Raw genomic sequence first — 21,469 nt, 5'->3', positions numbered from 1 at the left:
ATTTGAGGTTCAGATCAAGTTCAGGTGTTTTCTTAATTTACCCCCCTATCCTTAAGACTCTGATTCAATAAGAAAATAACTACACCAAAAATAAACCCTTTAACATGGGAAGAAATAGATTTTGGAAACTGATCATTTAAGAAAACAGAAGGATGGATGCCTCTTCTAAGACTGGAACAGGCACACAGATAGATGTTACAGAGAGAGAGACAGAAGTACGATATAGAAGATAATAGTACGTAAAATAAAGTGCAAGAAACTGTGACGAATATGCAACAAAAGAAGAACACTTTGAAAAACTATGAGGTGCAACCAAGACCTTGTAGGGTGCAACCTGTTGGACGTTTTTTCTGTACCTGTTAACTACAGCAGATCATCACAAACCTGGCAAATTCCCCTGAAGAGATCTCAAAGTTTCCTACAAAAAAACAAGATCAAACACATCAAAATGTCTGAAGCCACAAACCACTCTCATATTTACATGCAAATAGGCTTACAGTTTGTTATTACATTATTGTTGCCAATGTACGATATTTTGATTTTGAAGCATAAAGAGAAGCACATACAACCCCGGAAAGCAAACAGTCATTGAAAAATCAGTTTTCAAATGTTATGCAATGTTCCTTTTTATTTCATAGAACTTGAAAAATGTTAGCATGCGGTGGCAATATTGTGCTCTGAGCTGTGTAGGCGCCAGTGGACACAGGAAAACACTGCAAAATAGAGGGTTTCACTAAATAAGCAAACAAACACTCAGTCGACGTCACTCCTGTGTTTCATACAACAGAGCGGATCAAAAAACCATAAAATGAAGGAATAAAAAAGACTTTGGCTGCTGCGAGGAAAGTTTAGCAAGTGCGATATCTGCCGAGTATGGGTTACTAAACACTGCTTGTTAGGTCATTAATAAAAGTAACAGCGGCATTAACACAAAGAAAGAAAGATTCATTATTAAACGTGGTTTCCGCAAGGGTTGATCAACAAAATCAACAAAATCAACAAAAATGGGAGGGTGCCAAAACTTTAGCAACAAAATGTATGAAATTCTGTGTTCATTATACCACACAGCCCAGTTGTCTGTTCTAGGCTTTCGGGTTAAAGACTTATGAGAAAAGAGGATTGACGCATACAAACTACGTATTCACACCACAAAAACGTGCAATCAAATCTAGTGCCTTGCCTCGGTGTTCGTACTCAGTATTTATAGAAGAAAGAAAGCTGCGAAAGTCAATACTTTTCCCCAGGGTCCACTCCACTCTTCGTGGGTTCTGCGTGCTGTTTACCACTCTGGTGACATAAAGCGGACGTGTGAACGGCAAACGAAGGCCCCAGAGGAAGGGTAAAACCTCATATCTAAAAACAAAAACAACAAAACAAGACAATGAACTGGGTTGCCTTTTTACAGTTTAGATAACGGTGTGGGCTGCCATGCAGTTCATCATACGTAAGGAATGACGCAGGTAAGTCGTTCCTTGTTGATGTGAGACTCGACAGAGCATGAGGGTTCTGGTTGATGGTAACATAAAAAGATCTTTGTACCGTACCATCCATACACAAAATGTCCGCTTTATGTTATGGGTCTGTTTACTCATCACTCATGCAACATGCAGCTTTAGTCAAGCATCGAAAAACCGTCAATACATGTACGACATTTGTCTCCACATCACATTCTTTTTTGTCATTAACACTGACCTAAATGGAAGCATAAAATCACTAAGGGTCTTTGAGATAAACGTATTATTTTATTTATTTATTTGGTATTATATTTGATTTATTTTTATTTTAATTTATTTTATTTAAATTTTAATTTTATATACACCAAAATCAACAACAGCATGCCATAGTTGCTATGTGCTTCCTAAGTATTTGTCACAAAAATTAAATCAGAAATGCTGCAATATCTCTAGGCTATTTATTTTCTAAACTTAAAGCTCATTTCGCAGCATGCACAAAACAAAAATTTAGTTCTATGCAAAGTTTATATGTTCAAATGTTGCTTTACTCCGTCCATTTGAGTAAATCTATACCATCCACAGGAGCATACTGATCAGTCCCACATTCCAGCTTGAATTTGAGTCTTTGTGTTCCAGAATGACATGTAGAAAACATCTATGTGTTTGGCTGTTTAAATGATGTTTGTGCATATATAGATATAAACTGTTGTTAAATTGCATGCGTGGATCAATTTATTGTTGTTATTATGTAATTTTAAAATATATATAGGTGAACAAATTTAAAGGAATATCAAGGATAATAAATGACTTCTTCATGTCATGAAATTACCAAAACAGATCTCTTTACCCCTTTACATTTACTAGTGGATTCTAGATTAATGTCCATGATAGACCTAACTGCCATGGATCATTACTGGAATTCATTTTTAAATATAACTTATTTGATCTTAAAAGAAAGTATATGTCTCTGAAAGTAGAACGACAAGGCCTATTGCGCGCTATTATTTGCAAAGTAGCAGTTCTTGTTAAAACCTGACCATTAGTGTCAGGATCTACCCCCACAAAGGATCATTCTTTCAGGCTTGTAAGGAAAGCTTATAAAATTAACTCATCTCAAACAGCGCTCCCGAGACAGGTTAGCTTCTGGCTGTGCTACTGCTGGGCCACTCTTGGGGTCAAGGCTCCCGGCTCCGCCTGCGCAGCTAAAGATTTTGCTGTTGCTAAGTAACTGTTACCTGTGAAATATATTGCTGAAATAAGTAGAAACTCTACCTATGTGTTTTTCTAACAATCAACAGCAGTCAGTCACTCTGTCCATAATAGGACAGTTTGGTAAATCAGTTTTAACTTGCCTGATCAAAAAGACAGTCTAGAAATTTAGAACCAGCCAGACAGCCTTTGCCAGTGCAGTGCAAGTGATGTACAAACACCGCTTAATTCAAGTGGGCTGCCTGCAGTGTTGTTGTAATTCGGCAACATTGACTCATAATGTTAAATCAGCATCTCTAATACACTCTCTGGGAATTACTTTCACTTGCATACACACCACTTGTGCAATTCAAACAACATGTACACCACTACAGCTAATTGCAGGGGAGATAAACAGGATTTCCACACATACGTTGCACACACATGAAATACACCATAGAGGGCACCAGCAAGTTCCCACTTCTCACAAAGGTTTTCTTTCTAGGTGATTATCTTGTTTACCATGGCTCCCAGACACACTGAGATGTCCATTATTACACAGCAGAGCTAGGATATATCATTGTTGCAAGTAATGGACCAAGCTTAGTGTTTTGTGGTTGCCTACAAGGATTATAAACAAGCTTCAAGGGAGGATGCTGCGTTGCTTTGTCCTGAAAGGTTTTACTTTTTCGAGAATCTTCTTGTTATAAATGTCAAGCTGCAAGCCGACTAGAAATCAAATATTGTCAATTATCACTGTCTTGATCAATCTATATATCAGTCTTATGTGCCCAGTAATCTACAGAGACCTCTGTGACCTTTGAAATTATTGGGACCCACTGTTTTTAAATAGTGATGTAAAATTGATGATTCCACTTGATGCACCATTTTCCAATCCAGCAAACTTGACCAAGACAAGACCAGCACAACACAATGTTAAACAACACCAAGCCTATTTAAATGTATATTTCGTTCTGTGAAGCATCGAGTTGCTTGTGTACAATTTTTTAGAGAATGCGTGTTGTTGTGTGTGTGCTTCGGTCACTTCAGACTTATTTCATTGCTGCAGTGTTTCATAGGTTCGAGAACAGGGGACAGCCTGCACCATTGATCCTCCTCTTTTTATTATATATATAATATACACACACACACACACACACACACAACACACACACAACCACACCACACCACACCACACACATATACATGAACACAACAACCTCATGCAGAATCAATCTAGGATTTTTTCAGATGATCTTTTATGGGAGTATGAGTGACAACTGTGGTTTTCTGGGGCCTTGCAACCAGACATTGGGTGGTGAACTTTAAAGGGAGATAAGTACTCCTCATTCTCTTAAACATTACCAGTGAAAGCTTTCCACTGATAGCACAGTTTGAAGGTGAGCACATTTTTTGACTTCAATTTTTGAGCTTGAAATGAGACTGTCGGAGGCCATTGGGCATGTGCCTTAACAGGTTTTGTTACAAGTGTTGCTTGCATTCATTCTTTTCTTTCTTCTTCATTTCATCTCACACTGCTCCTTTCTGTCCATGGCAATGATGCAGGTAAGTTGAGATCCACCCTTATGAGTTACATTTGTCCTCAATATTATTTGTGTGAAAAGATTGGCAATCGTGTCTGTGAATATATGGAAATACCTTCCACACGATCACAACAAATACATTTGTAAAACTCACACCTCAAAACTTAGCACACACAGAGTCTGAGAAGGAGGAAGATGACTTAGAGAGAGAGAGAGAGAGTGGAGAGAAGAGGAAGAGTGAAAGATGTCTCTCTTGGTACCTGCAATTGGAAAGTACTTTTATTTTAACATATTTACATTTCATAGGAAATGCCAGAGGGGGAGAAGCAGGAAGCGCTTATATTAATTACATTCAGAATTGCCTGACAGGACCAACTACCTTGCAATTCGACCTTAACAGTTCACCATGCAGTGCTCCAGAACCGCAGAGGTTAGGTCTGCTACTCTGGTCGCTGTTTTGGACATTGGGACCTGTCTGGGTTAAAGTTAACTATTAACAGGACTTTTTGCTGTTTTGGGCAGAGGTCTGCTGAGCAAGCCGCTAACGTTAGTATACCTGGAATTTGATACCGTTTTGGGGATCGCTTATGTTTTATGTAATGGCAGGTGTTGCGGGACTAAGTTTTTAATTAGCCGCCTCTCCGGGATATTCCTTTATAGCTTCAATGTCTTGTATGTATAGGAATTAGTTTTGTGTAAGAGTATTTCTTACATGACTTTAGATATATTATATACGCTCCAGAAATATCTTTTGATACTTTACATACTGGACTCTCTATGAGCTCTCCATATACAGTTCAATGGAAGGTCACTTTTCAGTATGAAGTTTCCATATAAATGAAATCACAGGATCAGTCTAGGTGATTTTTGATGCAGATTAGAAAAACCCCTGTGTCTGTTGTGGTGTGTGATCTTTTGTGTGTGTGTTTGTGTGGTGTCTGTGGTGTATTTTGTGTGTGTGTGTGTGTGTTGTGTTGTGTGTTATGTACTGTTTTGGATATAATGATTCATAGATGAGTGGAGTGTCTAAGCCTTGTATACATGCACCATAAACAACGCTGATGCAGTGCTAATTTTGACCAAACCAGATTTAAATTCAATTGATTCTAAAGAAGAACTGGACCAAAATGAAGTAAAGCCAACAAAAGCGATTTATATTACTGAGGTCTTACTAATACCATTATTGACTGATGTGTTGATGGATAAAGCAATAAAATAGTTATGATTGAACACTCCAAACTCAGCGTATTGGAACAGTTTTTTGGGGCAGTACCAGAAGAAAGGTGTGTTTTGGCAGCTTTATGTTAAAAGATGAAAAACGATTTCACATCCAATCAACCCCCCTTGCTCAAAACACAGATCAATGGCTTATTTGTTTTTGGCTTAAAAGAAACTTCTCATGAAGCACACCAAGTACACACTCTGCCTGCGCATGTATAAAACAAATTGTAGAGCTGTAAAAGAAAAAGAAAAAGGAAAAAGGTTTTGCATTAATATTCTGGCAGATAAAAGTCCTTTACACTTATAAGCTGGACCACAGCTCATGTTTGAGGTGGAGACAAAGGGAAATAGTGTTGCTACAATGATTATAACAGTAATGCAGCTCGTAATGTAGCTCTATGTTCTCTCTGGGTTAAAGGATGCATCAAATTTTATAGGTAGATCCTGCAGGATGCAAAGGGTTTGGGGACACAAACACCCACACATGCACAACGTTTATTGGCCTGCCCGTGTTATGTTATAACAATTAGGTTTGGAATGCCACCATGGGTCTTGATCATTTTCAAACTGGAGATTTGAGTGTTAGAAAAATAATGATACCATGGAGCTAAGATTCCTAATCCACGTCGTTGACCTCCTGCCCATTCGTTGTTAGTGTAATACCGATGCCTTGCATTTGACAGAACACATTGGTATAAATTCATTTGTCCTCACGATTTGATTGAATCCTTATGTGTTTTATACACCATATTTGTAACTTTGCTAAAAGTATTGTCAACCGAATTCCATTTAAATTTGTAAACTTGTGCACTTTATTCCAGACTATGTTGTTTGCGTTTTGAACCTTGTATGAGGATTTATGTACTCGAGAGCATGAGGATCTGAATCCTCATCCATAAAACATAACTTCACTTTCCCTCTTCCTCAGGTTTATCAGTCATATTACCTATTATGCGAATTCAATATAAGGTTAATATGTTACATGAAGGAAGAAAATGGGAACTAGCTCAATCAGAATATTCTGCTATCCAGATTACTCAGCCCACTCCTGCATTCAAGGCCCACTATGTGTACATCAATCGGCTCCAAACATGAGATGCGTATGGTGACTTGTTAAATTCCTGTGAAAAAAAAAAAAAGGTTCACTCTCTGAACAACTGGGTGACCTTGCAGGTCCTTTCTCAGATAAAACTCTCTTGCTGTTTTCTTTCGATGACTGCTGTTTCCTGTTAGTTATTTCACAGGAATTTACAAGTCACCACAAACATTCTGATTTGGAGCCGAGTTGATGTCATGTGGCCTTGAATGCAGGGTGGGCTGAGTAATGCTGGGCAGAATTCTTTGAGTAGTTACCATTTTCTCTTCCTTCATGTAACATATAACCTTTATTGAATTCGCATAATAAGGTAATATGACTGATAACTGTAGGAAGAGGGAAAGTGAAGTTATGTTTTTATGGATGAGGAGAGTTTAGATCCCTCATGCTCTCGAGTACATAAATCCTCATACAAAGGTCAAAACCAAACAACATAGTCTGAATAAAAGTGCAAGTTTAACAAATTTAATGGAATTCGGTTGACAATAATTTTACAAAGTTACAAATATGGTATTAAAAACATAAGGATTCATCATGTGAGGACAATGAATATTTATACCAAATTTCATGTCAATCAGGCATTGGTATTTACCTCACGAAATGCCAGGAGGTGACCGAAGTGATTAGGAATCTTACTCATGGTATCATTATTTTTCTAACACTCAAATCTCAGTTGAAATGACTAAGACCCATGTGGCATAGTCAAAGCCTAATTGTATAACATTACAGGGCAGGGCAATAAACGTGTGCATGTGTGTGTTTGTGTCCCAACCCTTTGCATCCTGCAAATCTACTATAAAATTCTGATGCATCCTTTAACCCAGAGAGACATAGAGCTACATTAGAGCTGCATTACTGTTATATCATCATTGTAGCAACATATTTCCCTTTTCTCCCACCTCAAACATCGAGCTGTGGTCCAGCTTATAAGTGTAAAGACTTTATCTGCCAGACTATTAATGAAAACTATTTTTTTCCTTTTTCTTTTTCTTTTACCAGCTCTACATTTGTTTATCATGCCAGGGGCAGAGTTGTACTTGGTGTGCTTCATGAGAATGTTTCTTTTAAGACCAAAAACCAAATAAGCATTGATTGTGTTTTGAGCAAGGGGGGTTGATTGATGCTGAAATCGTTTTTCATCTTTTCAACATACAAGCTGCAAACAACACTTTTCTTCTGGTACTGCACCCAAAAACTGTTCAATACCGCTGAGTTTGGTTTTATCATAACTATTTTATTTGCTTTATGCCATCAAACATAGTCATAATGGTATTATCAAGACCCTCAGTATATATAAAAAATCCTTTTTGTTGCCTTTATGTCTATTTTGTCCACGTTCTTCTTTAATCATTGAATCTTAATCTGGTTTGGTCAATTAGCACTGCATCAGCCTGTTGTTTATGGTGCATGTATCACACAGGCTTAGACACTTACCCACTCATCTATGAATCATTATATCCAAACAGTACACACACACACACACACAGACACAGGGGTTTTCTAATCTGCATCAAATCAATAGACTGATCCTGTGAGTTTCATTTATTATGGAAACTTCATACTGACAAAGCTGACCTTCCATTGAACTGTATATGGAGAGCTCATAGAGAGTCAGTATGTAAGTACAATTTTGAGGTATATATACTGTATGTAATTACTTTACAAACTATTTTACATACAAGACATATGAGGGAGGCGGCTAACTTAAACAACTTAGTCCCCCAACACCTATATAGGCTCAAATTAGGGTATTAGCTAACGTTAGCGCTTGCTCCAGCAGACCTCTGCCAAAACAGCAAAAAGTCTGTTAATAGTTAACTTTAACCCAGACAGGTCCCATGTCAAAACAGCGACAGAGTAGCAGACCTACCTGCGGTTCTGGAGCTGCAGGTGAACTTGTAAGTCATTGCCAAGGTATGTGGTCCTGTCAGGCATCTGAATGTAATTAAATTAAGCGCTCCTTGCTCTCCCCCTCTGGCATTCCTATGAACATGTAAATATGTTAAATAAAAGTACTTTCCATTGCAGGGCAAGGACATCTCTCTCTCTCTCTCTCTCTCTCTCTCTCTCTCTCTCATTCTCTCTCTCTCTCTCAGACTCTGTGTGTGCAGTTTGAGTGTGAGTTTACAAATGTATTTTTGTATCTGTGGAAGGTATTTTATATTCACAGACAGATTGCCAATCTTTTCACACAAATAATATTGAGACAAATGTAACTCCATAAGGGTGGATCCAATTACTGTCATTGCATGGACAGAAAGGAGCAGTGTGAGATGAATGCAAGAAGAAAGAAAAGAATGAATGCAAGCAACTTCTACATAACTGTTAGGACATGCCCAATGCTGCAGTCATTTCAGTCAAAAATGAGTCAAAAAATGTGTCACTTCACTGTCAGTGAAGCTTTCACTGGATGTTTAGGATGAGAGATAATCTCCCTTTAAAGTCACAACCATGTCTGGTTGCCAAGGCCCAGAAAAACCACAGTTGTCACTCCCACTGAAAATCCTGTGGATTCTGCATGTGTATGTGTGTGTTCATGTATATGTGTGTGTGTGTGTGTGTGTGTGTGTGTGTGTGTGTGTGTGTGTGTGTATATATATATAAGAGAGATCAGTGCAGGCTGTCCTGTTGTCACCTCATGAAACACTGCAGCATGAAAATCAGTCCTGAAGTGACCGAAGCACACACACAACACACATTCTCTAAAAATTGTACCACTGATGTTACAAAGAACGAAATATACATTTAAATAGGCTGGTGTTGTTTAACATTGTGTTGTGTGGTCTGTCTTGGTCAATTTGCTGGATTGAAATGTGCATCCAGTGATCATTCAATTTACATCACTCTTTTAAAAACAGTGGTCCAAATAATTTCAAGGGTCACAGAGGTCTCTGTAGGATTACTGGACATAGACTGATATATAGATTGACAGACAGTGATAACTGACAAATTGATTTCTATGTCGGCTGACTTGACATTTATACAAGAAGATTCTCGAAAAAGTAAAACCTCTTCAAGACAAAGCAACGCAGCATCCTCCCTTGAGCTGTTTATAATCCTTGTAGACAACCACAAAACACTAGCTGGTCCATTACGCACTAATAGTCCATGGCTCTGCTTGGTAATAATGACATCTCAGTGTGTCCTGGAGCCATGGAAACAAGATAATACCAGGAGAAACCTTTGTGAGAATGGGACTGTGTGCTTGTGTATTTCAGTGTGTGTGCACTTGTGTGAAATCCTGTTATTCTCCCCTGCAATTAGCTGTAGTGTGTACATGTGTTTGATTGTGCACAAGTGTGTGTATGCGTGAAAGTAATCCAGAGAGTGTTAGAGATGCTGTTAACACTGATCTGTTGCCATAACAACTGCAGCAGCCCCACTGTTAGCGTGTTGTCTCACTGACTGACTGGAAGGCTGTCTGGCTGGTAATCTAATTTCTAGACTGGCTGTTTGATCAGGCAAGGTAACTGATTTACCAACTGTCTATTATGGACAGATGACTGGACTGGCTGTTGTTTGAAACACATAGTGAGTCCATTTTTTTTCAGCATATATTTCACAGGTAACAGTTACCTTAGCCAGCAAGTTAGCTGCCAGGGGAGCCGGGTAGCTTGACCCCAGAGGGCCCAGCGGTCAGCCAGAAAACTACCTGCTGGGGAGGCTGTTGATGAGTTAATTTATAAGCTTTCTTACAAGCTGAAAGATGATCTTTGTGGGGTAATCCTGACACCTAATGGTCAGGTTTTCAAACTGCATATTTGAATCATAGGCTGCATAGGCTCATGTCGTTCTACTTTCAGAGACATATACTTTCTTTTAAATGATCAAATAAGTTATATTTAGAAATACAGTATGAGTCCATGGCAGTTAGGCTATATGTATGGACATATAAATCTAAACATGTAAATGTAAAGGGGTAAATGTTTGGTAATTTCATACAGAAGAGTCATTTATATCCTTGAATTCCTTTATTTGTTACCTAAAATTTAAAATTCATACACATAAATTAGCTGCATTTACAACAGTTATATCTATAATGACAAACATACAATTTTAACAGCCAAAACCATATGTTTCTACATGTCATTCTGAACACAAAGACTCAAATCAAGCTGGGAATGTGGGACTGATCAGATGCCTCCCTGTGATGGTAGTACTGTGTGACGGATAAGAACATCTGAACATCTAAAACTTTTGCATAGAACTATTTTGTTTTGTGCATTGCTGGAATGAGTTAAGTTTAGAAAAATAAATAGCCTAGTGAAGCATATTGCAGCATTTCTGATTAATTTCTGTGACAAATACTGTAAGGAAGCACAATCCATGCAGCTTGTTGTTGCATTTTGGTGTATAAAAATTAAATTAAAATAAAATAAATTAAAATAAAATAAAATAAAATAAAATAAAATAAAATAAAATAAAGTTTACTTCAAAGACATTAGTGATTTTAATGCTTCCATTTAGGTCATTGTGTAATGAGCGAAAAAGTGTTGGGAGACAAATGTCGTCACTGTATGACGGTTTCGATGTTGATAAGCTGCATGTTGCATGAGTGCATGAGTAAAAGACCCATACATAAAGCGGAACTATTGTGTATGGAGTGGTACGTACATTTTTTATGTTACACCCTCATCTCTGTCGGTCCAATCAGAGGAAGCGACTCTACTGCGTCATTCCTTACGTATGATGAACTGTCATGGCAGCCCACACGCGTATATCTAAACTGTAAAAGGCACCCAGTTCATTGTCTTGTTTTGTTGTTTTGTTTTAGATATGAGGTATTTACTCCGTCTGGGGCCTTCGTTTGCCCGTCTCCACGTCCGCTTATGTCACCAGAGTGTGTACAACAGCCACGCAAACCCACGAAGAGTGGGAGTGGACCTTGGGGAAAAGTGAGTTGACTTTCGCAGCTTCTCTTCTCTTCCAATATCTGTCAACGAGCAAGGCATGAGTTTTGATTGACACGTTTTCTGTGGTGTGTACGTAGCTTTGGTATCCTCTCTTTTTCTCATACAGCTCTTAACCCGAGCCAGAACAGACAACTGGGCTGTGTTGGTATCAAGAACACAGAATTTCATACATTTGTGTGCTAAAGTTTGGGCACCCCTCACACATTTTGTTGATTTTGTTGATTTTGTTGATCAACCCTTGCCGGAAACCAGCGTTAATAATGAATCTTTCTTCTTGTGTTAATGCGCTGTTACTTTTTATTTAATGCACCCTAACAAGCCAGTGTTTAGTAACCACACTTCGGCAGATATCGCAGCTTGCAAACTCTTTCGCAGCAGCCAAGAGTCTTTTTATTCTTCATTTTATGGTTTTTTGATCCGCTCTGGTTGTATGAAACAACAGGACGTTGACCGACTGATGTTTGTTGATATTTAGTGAAATCCCTCTATTTTTGCAGTGTTTCCTGTGCCATTGGCTGCCACACAGCCTCAGAGCACAATATTGCCACCCGCATGCTAAACATTTTTTCAAGTTCATGAAATAAAAGGCAACATTGCATTAACATTTGGAAATGATTTTTCAATGACTGTTTGCTTCCAGGGTTGTATGTGCTTCTTTATGCTTCAAAAATCAACAAAATATGTAATTGGCAACAATAATGTATACAACTGTAGCTATTGCATGTAAGTATGAGAGTGGTTTTGTGCTTCAGACATTTTGATGTGTTGTGATCTTGTTTTTGAAGGAAACTTGAGATCTCTTCAGGGAAATTTGCCAGGTTTGCTGATGGATCTGCTGTAGTACAGGTACAGAAAAAACATCAACAGTTGCACCAAACAGGTGCTTGGTTGCACCTCATAGTTTTTCAGTGTCTTCTTTGTTGCATATTCGTCACATTTCTTGCACTTTATTTACGTACTATTATCTTCTATATCTACTTCTGTCTCCTCTCTGTACAACATCTATTGTGTGCCTGTCAGTCTTAGAAGAGGCATCCATCTTCTGTTTTCCTTAATGAAGTTTTCACTATTTTCTCCATGTTAAAGGGTTTTTTTGGTGTAGTTATTTTCTTATGTGAATCAGGAGTCTTAAGGATAGGGGGGTATCTAAGAAACACTGACTTGATCTGACTCAAATATTTCACCGATGCACAATATTAGTGGACATTAGCTAAATCTTGCAAATTAAGAAATATATTTATATCTATGATCTAGTGTAATGTTACTCTGATTTCTATGAGTTTTCAGATGAGGGTTTTTGATGCAATGTATGCTATGTGTTAATAAGGCTGTGTAAAAACTGCTGCTAAATTAACTAACTAGTGAACCTGCTAACCCTTTGTTTGTGTTGGTTTGGTTAAACACCTCTAAAAACAGGGAGGCAAGACAGGTAATAATGCAGAAGCCACACTGAGACTTCTATTATTTGAGTTGATATTGTGTGTCAGTTTTGTATGTTGCCAAACAAATGAGTAGTTAATCAAATTAACACAGACCAGCTGAGGTGTGGTATGTTAATATGGGGCCCTTGTGCAGTTAGTCCACTTCACTCAGATGGTAATCCAGTGCCCTAGTTTAATAGAGTTTGTGTAAATTGAAGCTTTTTTCACTAAACACGCGTGTGACTGCTGCTTAACATGTAATGAAGAAGACTTCTTCATGAAAAGAAATAAAATGTTCTGAAGGGCTAACCTGGGCAGTCCTAGATGTTTGCTGCTATGTGTGATTTTTATTTAATTTGATGTATCCTGTTCCCTCTATGTTTCTGTCTGAAGCTGGGGGATACCTCTGTGATGGTGACTGCTGTGAGCAAAACCAAACCTTCTCCGTCTCAGTTCATGCCTCTTGTGGTACGTTCTCCAAGTAACATTCCCAATGATTGTGTAGACCTGGTTGAGCTGATTCAGAGGAGCTGATCTCCATTCATGTTTATATGTGATAGAAATGGATTCCATAGAAGCTAGAAAGTGTTGTTCAGCCATTTATAACCCGGTCTGATAAAAAGACATCGTTATGGATAAAATGATCTGCCACAAACTTGTGTCTGGAGCTGTTTGGTGAATGACTCTACACTTGGATTGACAGGTGGACTACAGACAGAAAGCAGCTGCTGCAGGTCGAATCCCCACTAACTACTTGAGGCGAGAGCTGGGCACCACCGACAATGAGATTCTCACCAGCAGATTAATAGGTGAACTACATGTGTATCTTTGATGCTGCAGATCTGTGTACTGATGCTGGGCTGTGACTTGAGTACTTTGACTAACTGTCCCTCATGTTTCTGGTCCTCAGACAGATCTATTAGACCACTTTTCCCTGCTGGCTACTTTTATGACACTCAGGTCAGTTCAGTTTGAAATTGTTTTCCCCATGATGTGATTATATTTTTGCCTCTTTTTTGCCTTCTTAAAAGATGATGTAACTTTGTATATGTCACCAACTTTGCATGTGTGTGTGTGTGACTGTCTCCTGAAGATCCTTTGCAACCTGCTAGCTGTTGATGGTGTCAATGATCCAGATGTGCTGGCTATTAATGCAGGTGAGTTAAATCTCAGCTGTCTATGTTTTCAACAGAGAACAGTTTTTCACATTGTTTACTAAAACAATATGTTCTTCCATTAAAGCTTCCGCTGCTCTGGCCCTGTCTGACATCCCCTGGAACGGACCCATAGGTGAGGAACAACATTTTTAGACCTCTTCACATATTTTGATTCATTGACTTTAAACTCTGACTGTTCAGTTTCAATTCCTGGAATGTTATTGTGCTCTTCTTTAAATCCAGCTTGAACTACTGGTGTCTCTTTGTTTTTACAGGTGCTGTGCGTGTGGGCATGGTCGATGGAGAGTTGCTGATCAACCCCTCCAGGGCAGAGATGACTTCCAGCAGTCTTAATCTGATTGTGGCTGGAGCCCCCAGCAGTCAAGTGGGTAAGGTCGAAAAAACACACAAAAAAAGTATTAATACTTATGCATGAACACGCCACAATGCTGTAAAATAACAGCTGTTTATAGTTTAGTTGCAAAGTTTAGATTCCAAGCCAATTAGCCTAACATCACTGCATATATAGCAGTGATTGGGGCGGCTGTTGCTCAGGAACACTTGTTTAATGTGACTCTCTGTCTGCCAGTGATGATTGAGGCGTCAGCTGAGAACGTGCTGCAGCAGGACTTCTGCCATGCGGTGAAGGTGGGAGTCAAACACACCCAGCAGATCATACAGGCCATCCAGCAGCTGGTGCGAGAACAGAAGGTCACCAAGCGCACCCCGGTCAAGGTGTTCTCAGCCCCGACTGACATGGTGGAACATGTTCGGCAGTAAGACCAATAATGGAACTGTTTTCCATAGTTTCAGAGTGACAAAGATCATACAGAAATGTAAGAGTGTAAAATTTAAATGTACCACTAAGACTGTATGTAGATATAATTTCCAGAATAAAACTGGACATTTTCCTCAATAAAACTGTCATTAAATAGTTGAATCAGACATTATTCACTAATACTTGTAGTCCTGGGGAACAACAGCAGCTGAGCTTGATTTCTTAACTCTGAGTGATGAAAATGTGATTCATACTGTTTAAAATGTAAAGTAATGACTTGTTTTTCATTGTCTTCCTTGCAGATTAGCTTCTGATAGGATCTATGCTGTTTTCACTGATTACACACATGATAAGGTACCTGATGTGGCCATTTTGTACCTTATTTGTGTTAAATCTTTCTGTGTCTGTTTTGGATGCATTGTGAAATAAAATTATTATTATTGTTAAGCAGACAGAATAATTTATATCTCATTTAATCTTTGTTAGTTATGGGAATGTTTGTGTTTCAGAAGAATACCTTGTCTCTTAATGAATAATAATATTTTTACTTTAGATTTCTAGAGATGAAGCTGTCAATAAAATTCGACTAGAAACAGAAGAGGACGTAAAAGGTAGGTTCATGTTCAGTATTTATGTTGCATGGAAAATAATGTTGCAGCTCTTTCTTGAAAGTCTGATTCAAAATTGTGTGACAGTCTTTTTTCTCAGGCATACGTTCTTTATTACATTTCAGTTTTCTGCGTACTTGTATTTGTGTCTGTCAGCTCAACAATATCAATCGACTTCTCTCTCATGTAGAAAAATTCCCTCAGGCCGAGCCCTTTGAGGTCATTGAATCCTTCAACGTAGTGAGCAAAGAAGTCTTCCGGAATTTAGTGCTTAATGAGTACAGGAGGTAAGAACTGTCCACGGTGAAATGAATGGACCTTCTCACGACACATGATGTGCCTTTTGCAAGTGATGCAAACATATGTAAAATCAATGTTTTCTTCTGTGTGTGTGTGTGTGTTAAGGTGTGATGGGAGGGAATTGACGGCTTTAAGGAACATTTCCTGCAATGTAGACCTCTTTAGGCCACTTCATGGCTCTGCTCTGTTCCAGCGAGGACAAACACAGGTGTGTGAAGACCAAAAAAATCAACATTTAATATAAAACATTAAGAAAGAGCTCAGAGATTCTTAAAGATAAGATATTGTAGGTTTAACACTTGATGCAATGAAATTCTTTGTTCTGATTCCCCAGTCAAGATATGTTTGTGTTGTGGTAAAAAAAAGAAAAAGAAAAAGCTGTTAAAGCCTTTTAATATCTCCTCTGTTTCCTGAAGGTGCTGTGCAGTGTCACATTTGATTCCCTGGAATCCAGTGTCAAAGCAGATATTATCACCACAGCTCTGAGGTAAGATGATCACTCACTTTCACACATCATACAACACATTAACATTATCCAGACAGTTCAGGTAGAATTTGCCCGTACTTCTCAAGAACAAGACATCACCTCCTTGGTACTTTCCTGTCATATCTGGATTCTATGGTACTTTACAGTTGTAAATTATCCACACAGAATAAAATAAACCATTAAGACAATTTAACCCATTTCTTTCATTGTTTTTTTTTTCTGTAGTGGCGTCAAAGACAAAAACTTCATGCTTCATTATGAAGTCAGTAATTTTTTCTTTCATTTTTAAAGTCCTAAGATTATTTGATATGATTCTGTGTCCTTTCAAGGTGGACTTAAAATCATTATTTCCTTTAATTTCAGTTCCCTCCATATGCAACCAATGAAATTGGAAAGGTGGGAGGCATCAACCGGAGAGAGCTTGGTCATGGTTTGTATTAACAGTTACGTCTTCTACTGGTATTCGATGTCTGCTAACCACACGTCTCCATTAAGAATCTTATGGGCAAAGACTGTGTCTATAAGGATGTGAATGTATTTGTGTATTCCCAGGGGCCCTGGCCGAGAAGGCTCTGAGACCAATCATTCCTAAAGACTTTCCTTTCACTATCAGGGTCAGTGCTGAAGTGTTAGAGTCAAACGGTGAGTGCGGTGACACAGTTTTTGATACAGTCATTGTCTGGCAGAATGTCTCAGAGAGGAACATATGGTTTTCTACCTCTCTTTATTTCCTCTCAGGATCCTCGTCAATGGCCTCAGCGTGTGGAGGCAGCCTTGCACTAATGGATGCAGGTACCAGAGTGGGAATGCATGAGATAGTTCTTGTACTGTTGATAATATCTGTAGTAAAATTTTTCAAAAGTACTGTTTTTACTTAACTTTAATTCTGCAGGGACAATCTGATTCTCCGATAAAACAGTGAATTGTATCTAAGATTTAAAAAAAAAAATTCAAAATTAGGATGTATTAAAAGTCGATAATCATATGTATTACAGTTGTAATTATTAGATTGAAAATATTTTTATTAGTGCATTTAATATCAGCTATTCATTTCCAGTAATACTATTAGTGCTTTCCAATAATAGCTACTGTCCATTTTACACACCATAAAACTCAGCAATGCAAAGAATATGTGTATGCTCACCAAGGAGGGTTTTTTTGTTTCTTATTATGCAACTCAAAATTGCTTTTGCTGACTAGTAACTTGCAGGTGTGAGATAATACGTAGTTCATATGTCCATATTTGTGTTTCCCAGGTGTCCCCATCTCCTCTGCTGTGGCAGGTGTAGCCATTGGCCTCATCTCCAAGGCCAACCCAGAGAAACCTAGTGACATCCAAGACTACAGATTACTAACTGATATTCTGGTACATAACAGTACAACCGTAGCTAGTGTGTGACCAATCTTCTGTCACTACTGCGTGGAAGAAAGAGTGTAGTTAAGCAATACAAATCAAAAAGTTATAGCCAATGTCCTTGCTTAACTATATTGGAGATGTTGAATTAGAGCTAATTGTTACTTTCTAAACAGGGAATAGAGGATTACCTCGGGGACATGGACTTCAAACTGGCAGGAACAAACAAGGGCATCACTGCTTTGCAGGTACTCCATCTGATAACTTTTTTTTGGCTCACTCCGTAGCTTAAAAGTGGCAGAAAGAATAAATAAATTTACCAGAACAGATAGAAGTATTTCACCTGGCCCATTTTCAGTGTGAAAGGTGCTAACTTTGCAACCTGCCCAAACTGTAGACCAACAATATCACAGTGATTCTGTCAGTGCCAATTCCAGTTTCTTTCTTTTCCTTTATTTAACCTCCAGGCTGATGTGAAGATACCAGGTTTGCCTCTGAAAGTGGTCATGGAGGCTATCCAACAGGGCACAGGTAATCCCACATGACAGTAACTTAACATTTTACACTAAAGAATAAAGTGGGTGTGTTTTGTGGTGCTTTGATGGCCTTTGTTTTAATATTATTATGTTTCAGTGGCAAAGAGGGAAATCTTGGGCATCATGAACAAATGTATAGTAAAACCCAGAGAAACTAGGAAAGAGAATGGACCTGTTGTCGGTAGGTGTTGTGTTTCATTATATGTAAATGTGTGCATGTACATTTTAAAGGAAGAGAGGAGAGGACATTCTTGGAACAAGTTTAACATATTGTGTTCTGATGTGTGTGAATTTTATTCTGCCTTCAGAAAATGTCCGGGTGCCTGTTTCTAGACGAGCTCGCTTTGTTGGTCCGGGAGGATATAACCTTCGCAGGCTACAAGCTCAAACAGGTAATATTCATGTAATTCATGTAAGTCCACATTCAAATAAATTAAAAAAAACAACCAGGACTGGGATGCCTTTGTCGATGAGATCTGGCACTAACCAAAGATCACATTTATTTTTTTACAAACTACTATTTTGTTTTTCTTCTTAAGGTGTGACAATAAGTCAGGTGGACGAGGAGACTTTCTCTGTGTTCGCTCCATCACCAGGAGCCATGAACGAAGCTCAAGACTTCATCAGTGAGATCTGCAAAGATGATGTGAGTCTCCGCCACTACTAGGGGCCTCTGAAAAACTAAAAATTGTACTCTTAAACTCATAATAAAGAATCTCGAATTGAAAATAACGCTAGAGTGGATAAGACAAACACTGATATGGACATTTGTGTGTGTGTTCATGTATGTTTATTTACAGCTGCATGTTTCTATACACATTTGTAAATTCATGCCTGTGCATATAGGTAGTTTATTGATAAACATTGAAACATAACAATACAAACAATTTGAAATAGCTATATTATCTTATAAATGTACACAGTGTGTAAGAACATGTGTGTTTATTTCTGTTTTGTTTTGCAGCAAGAACAGCAGCTGGAGTTTGGTGCTATCTACACAGCAACCATCACTGAAATAAGGTAAGAATAATACATTATGTTATTTACTCTAAAACATGCCTGTCATTAACACTTACTTTAAACAGGAGATTTTTGTGCATATTCCCAATCACATTGGGAAATTAAATTATGGTTAAATCAAACCTTTAGTGTTCAAATAACTCCAAAGGGCTTTTCCTCTCCTGCTTCAGGGACATTGGTGTGATGGTGAAACTTTATCCCAACATGAGTGCTGTCCTGCTGCACAACTCACAGCTGGACCACAAACGGGTCAGTAAATTTTCCTCTGCACACTGTCTGCCTGTTTGTTCATGTTTATATCAGTGTTTGGGGATAAAATCAAGACTTAAAGGTCATTGCTTTGTATTTTTTCTCTTTTAGATCAAACATCCAAGTGCATTGGGTTTAGAGGTGGGAAAGCAGATACAGGTACGTATAAAATAACTGCAAGCTGATTTGTCAAAAGTACATCCTGGGCTGCTTGTCTCTAACTGGAGTTCTGCTAACAGGTCAAGTACTTTGGACGGGACCCAACAGACGGTAGAATGAGACTTTCACGTAAGGTGCTCCAATCTCCTGCTGCAACTGTTGTCAAGACACTAAGTGAGAAACAGAGCATCTCCATTGGTTCAAGCAACAGCCAAACGGCCGGCAGTGATTTGTGACACGCGAACACAAGAGGCTAACTTCTGGCTTTGCCACTTGATTTTTCTACAAAACAATCCTGTTGAGAAATCTGCCAAACCAAGAGCATCAGGTTTTGTCACAGACTGAACCAGTGTGCATAAAGGAGGTTACCCAGTGCTGTGGGGATGGGCATGATAAAACTGCGCTGGACTGAAATGCATCTCACCAAATACAGTGTCCTGCTTACATTGTGCTTCAGTGGATGTGCACCAACTGAGAAGAACCCTTAAAAATAACAATGAGGGGGGTAACTCACATTTTCAAAAATAAGAAATGTATTGTATTTTTAAGTATCTACTTTTATCATGTTGTTTTCAAATTTTCCACCTGAGCTAGCATTGACAGCATCTAGTTGTAAGAAGGTTAGATTTTTCTATTAGCATCCCTCAACACACCTATCTAACAGCTTTGACCCAATAGACACAGTACAATCCCACAGTGGTTTTGTTATTTATATGTGTGATAATACTGCCTCTTGTGGTATGGGACTTCCCTACTTGGTGTCCACTCAAAGCTGCCAGGATCAAGATATGGACAAAAAAAGAAAAGTGGGAGAAATGTCTAATTATTATAATTTTTTATATAATATTCACTTGTTTTTCATTTGCAGTATATGTGAGTCATCTGTAAATAAAACGATTACTGGTTGCTTTGTGTGCATTAAAATTCACAGCTGCTTCAAGCAAAAAATACCATGCACACATAAGGAACCAGAATTAATTCCAATATTCCAATATATGTCCAAGATTCCAATACCAGATGTTGCACAAAAAGCCAACAAAAAATTAAACTTATGGTAAGTGTATTCAAAGAGAAAAAAAGTCCATACAACCAATTGAACCACTATAAAACTGATAATAGTAAAAGTTAAATTTGCGTTCAGACTAAAAAACACAGGTTACAAGAAACAATAAAGTAAAAAAGCAACACAATACAGATAGATGATGATTTACTGAAAAATGTCTATTAAAGATAAATTGATAAATTGTTCCCAATTGTATACAAAGCCTCTGTACTTCTGCCAGTCTCAGAGAGATGACACAAGGGCCTCATCACCAAATGAAAGTCCCATGAAGACAACTGCTGGGCGCTTTAATAAAATGATGTTAAAGAGACAGTTTTCTACATCCATGAGATGTGCAGCCCTGCGGCCGAGGAAATTGGGAAATACCTGTGTCAGGAATAGGTGCACCTCGGTGATCTATTTGATGACTATGGAACTGTTTACTTAAATAAGTGGCAATCAGCCAGGAGCCATTGAGAGGTACATTTGTAAACCTGAACCCTAAAATAATATGTAGCCTATGCATACATAAATAATATGCATAGGTAAACAGGCACCAAATTAAGATTCAACCTCCATGTGGGTGAAAGTTTAGACAATTTTAATATCAGTTAAACTCTGTCAATGCATGCAATCTTCCATTTCACAGTTGCGAAACTGGAAACTGTTTTCTGAATAATACAAAGAATAGAAAGAGTCTCTACGCTGTCCAATACTGCTTGGAGCATTAACAGTTTTATTAGGACTTCCCCTTTGTTATTTTGAGCAGGGAAAGTACTGTACTTACTGGAGCATGGAGTTTTTTTCCTAAGCTGGAGAACATCTGGGATTTTGTGCTAAATATGCACTCAGTTGGCAGTTTAAAAGGTACATCTAGCTAAAACTAATGCAGTCTAATACAATAGTCTTGCAATAAATCCTCCCTTCATGAAGGTTAGAGTG

At 38.3% G+C, this 21,469-nt stretch overlaps 1 protein-coding gene across 1 annotated transcript; it reads left to right on the top strand.

Moving 5' to 3' along the window:
- The first annotated feature begins 11,199 nt into the window (after positions 1–11,199).
- On the top strand, positions 11,200–20,885 carry pnpt1 (polyribonucleotide nucleotidyltransferase 1). Its single transcript, XM_022752879.1, has 28 exons — positions 11,200–11,398; positions 12,202–12,262; positions 13,231–13,305; positions 13,541–13,646; positions 13,748–13,797; positions 13,931–13,994; positions 14,080–14,127; positions 14,270–14,383; positions 14,584–14,770; positions 15,075–15,126; positions 15,326–15,383; positions 15,571–15,667; positions 15,786–15,888; positions 16,097–16,167; positions 16,393–16,429; positions 16,531–16,597; positions 16,720–16,809; positions 16,906–16,959; positions 17,424–17,533; positions 17,698–17,769; positions 17,989–18,052; positions 18,155–18,238; positions 18,366–18,449; positions 18,597–18,703; positions 19,022–19,077; positions 19,248–19,326; positions 19,438–19,485; positions 19,566–20,885. The coding sequence occupies exons 1-28, from the start codon at positions 11,280–11,282 to the stop codon at positions 19,719–19,721; spliced, it is 2,313 nt and encodes a 770-aa protein (XP_022608600.1). The 5' UTR covers positions 11,200–11,279; the 3' UTR covers positions 19,722–20,885.
- The last annotated feature ends 584 nt before the right edge of the window (positions 20,886–21,469 follow it).

Source organism: Seriola dumerili, unplaced genomic scaffold (genome assembly GCF_002260705.1).
Source record: "Seriola dumerili isolate Sdu_G_001 unplaced genomic scaffold, Sdu_1.0 BDQW01000187.1, whole genome shotgun sequence".
Taxonomy (NCBI): domain Eukaryota; kingdom Metazoa; phylum Chordata; class Actinopteri; order Carangiformes; family Carangidae; genus Seriola; species Seriola dumerili.
Note: the sequence above shows the minus strand (reverse complement) of the source record. Positions and strands in the feature narration are given on the sequence as shown.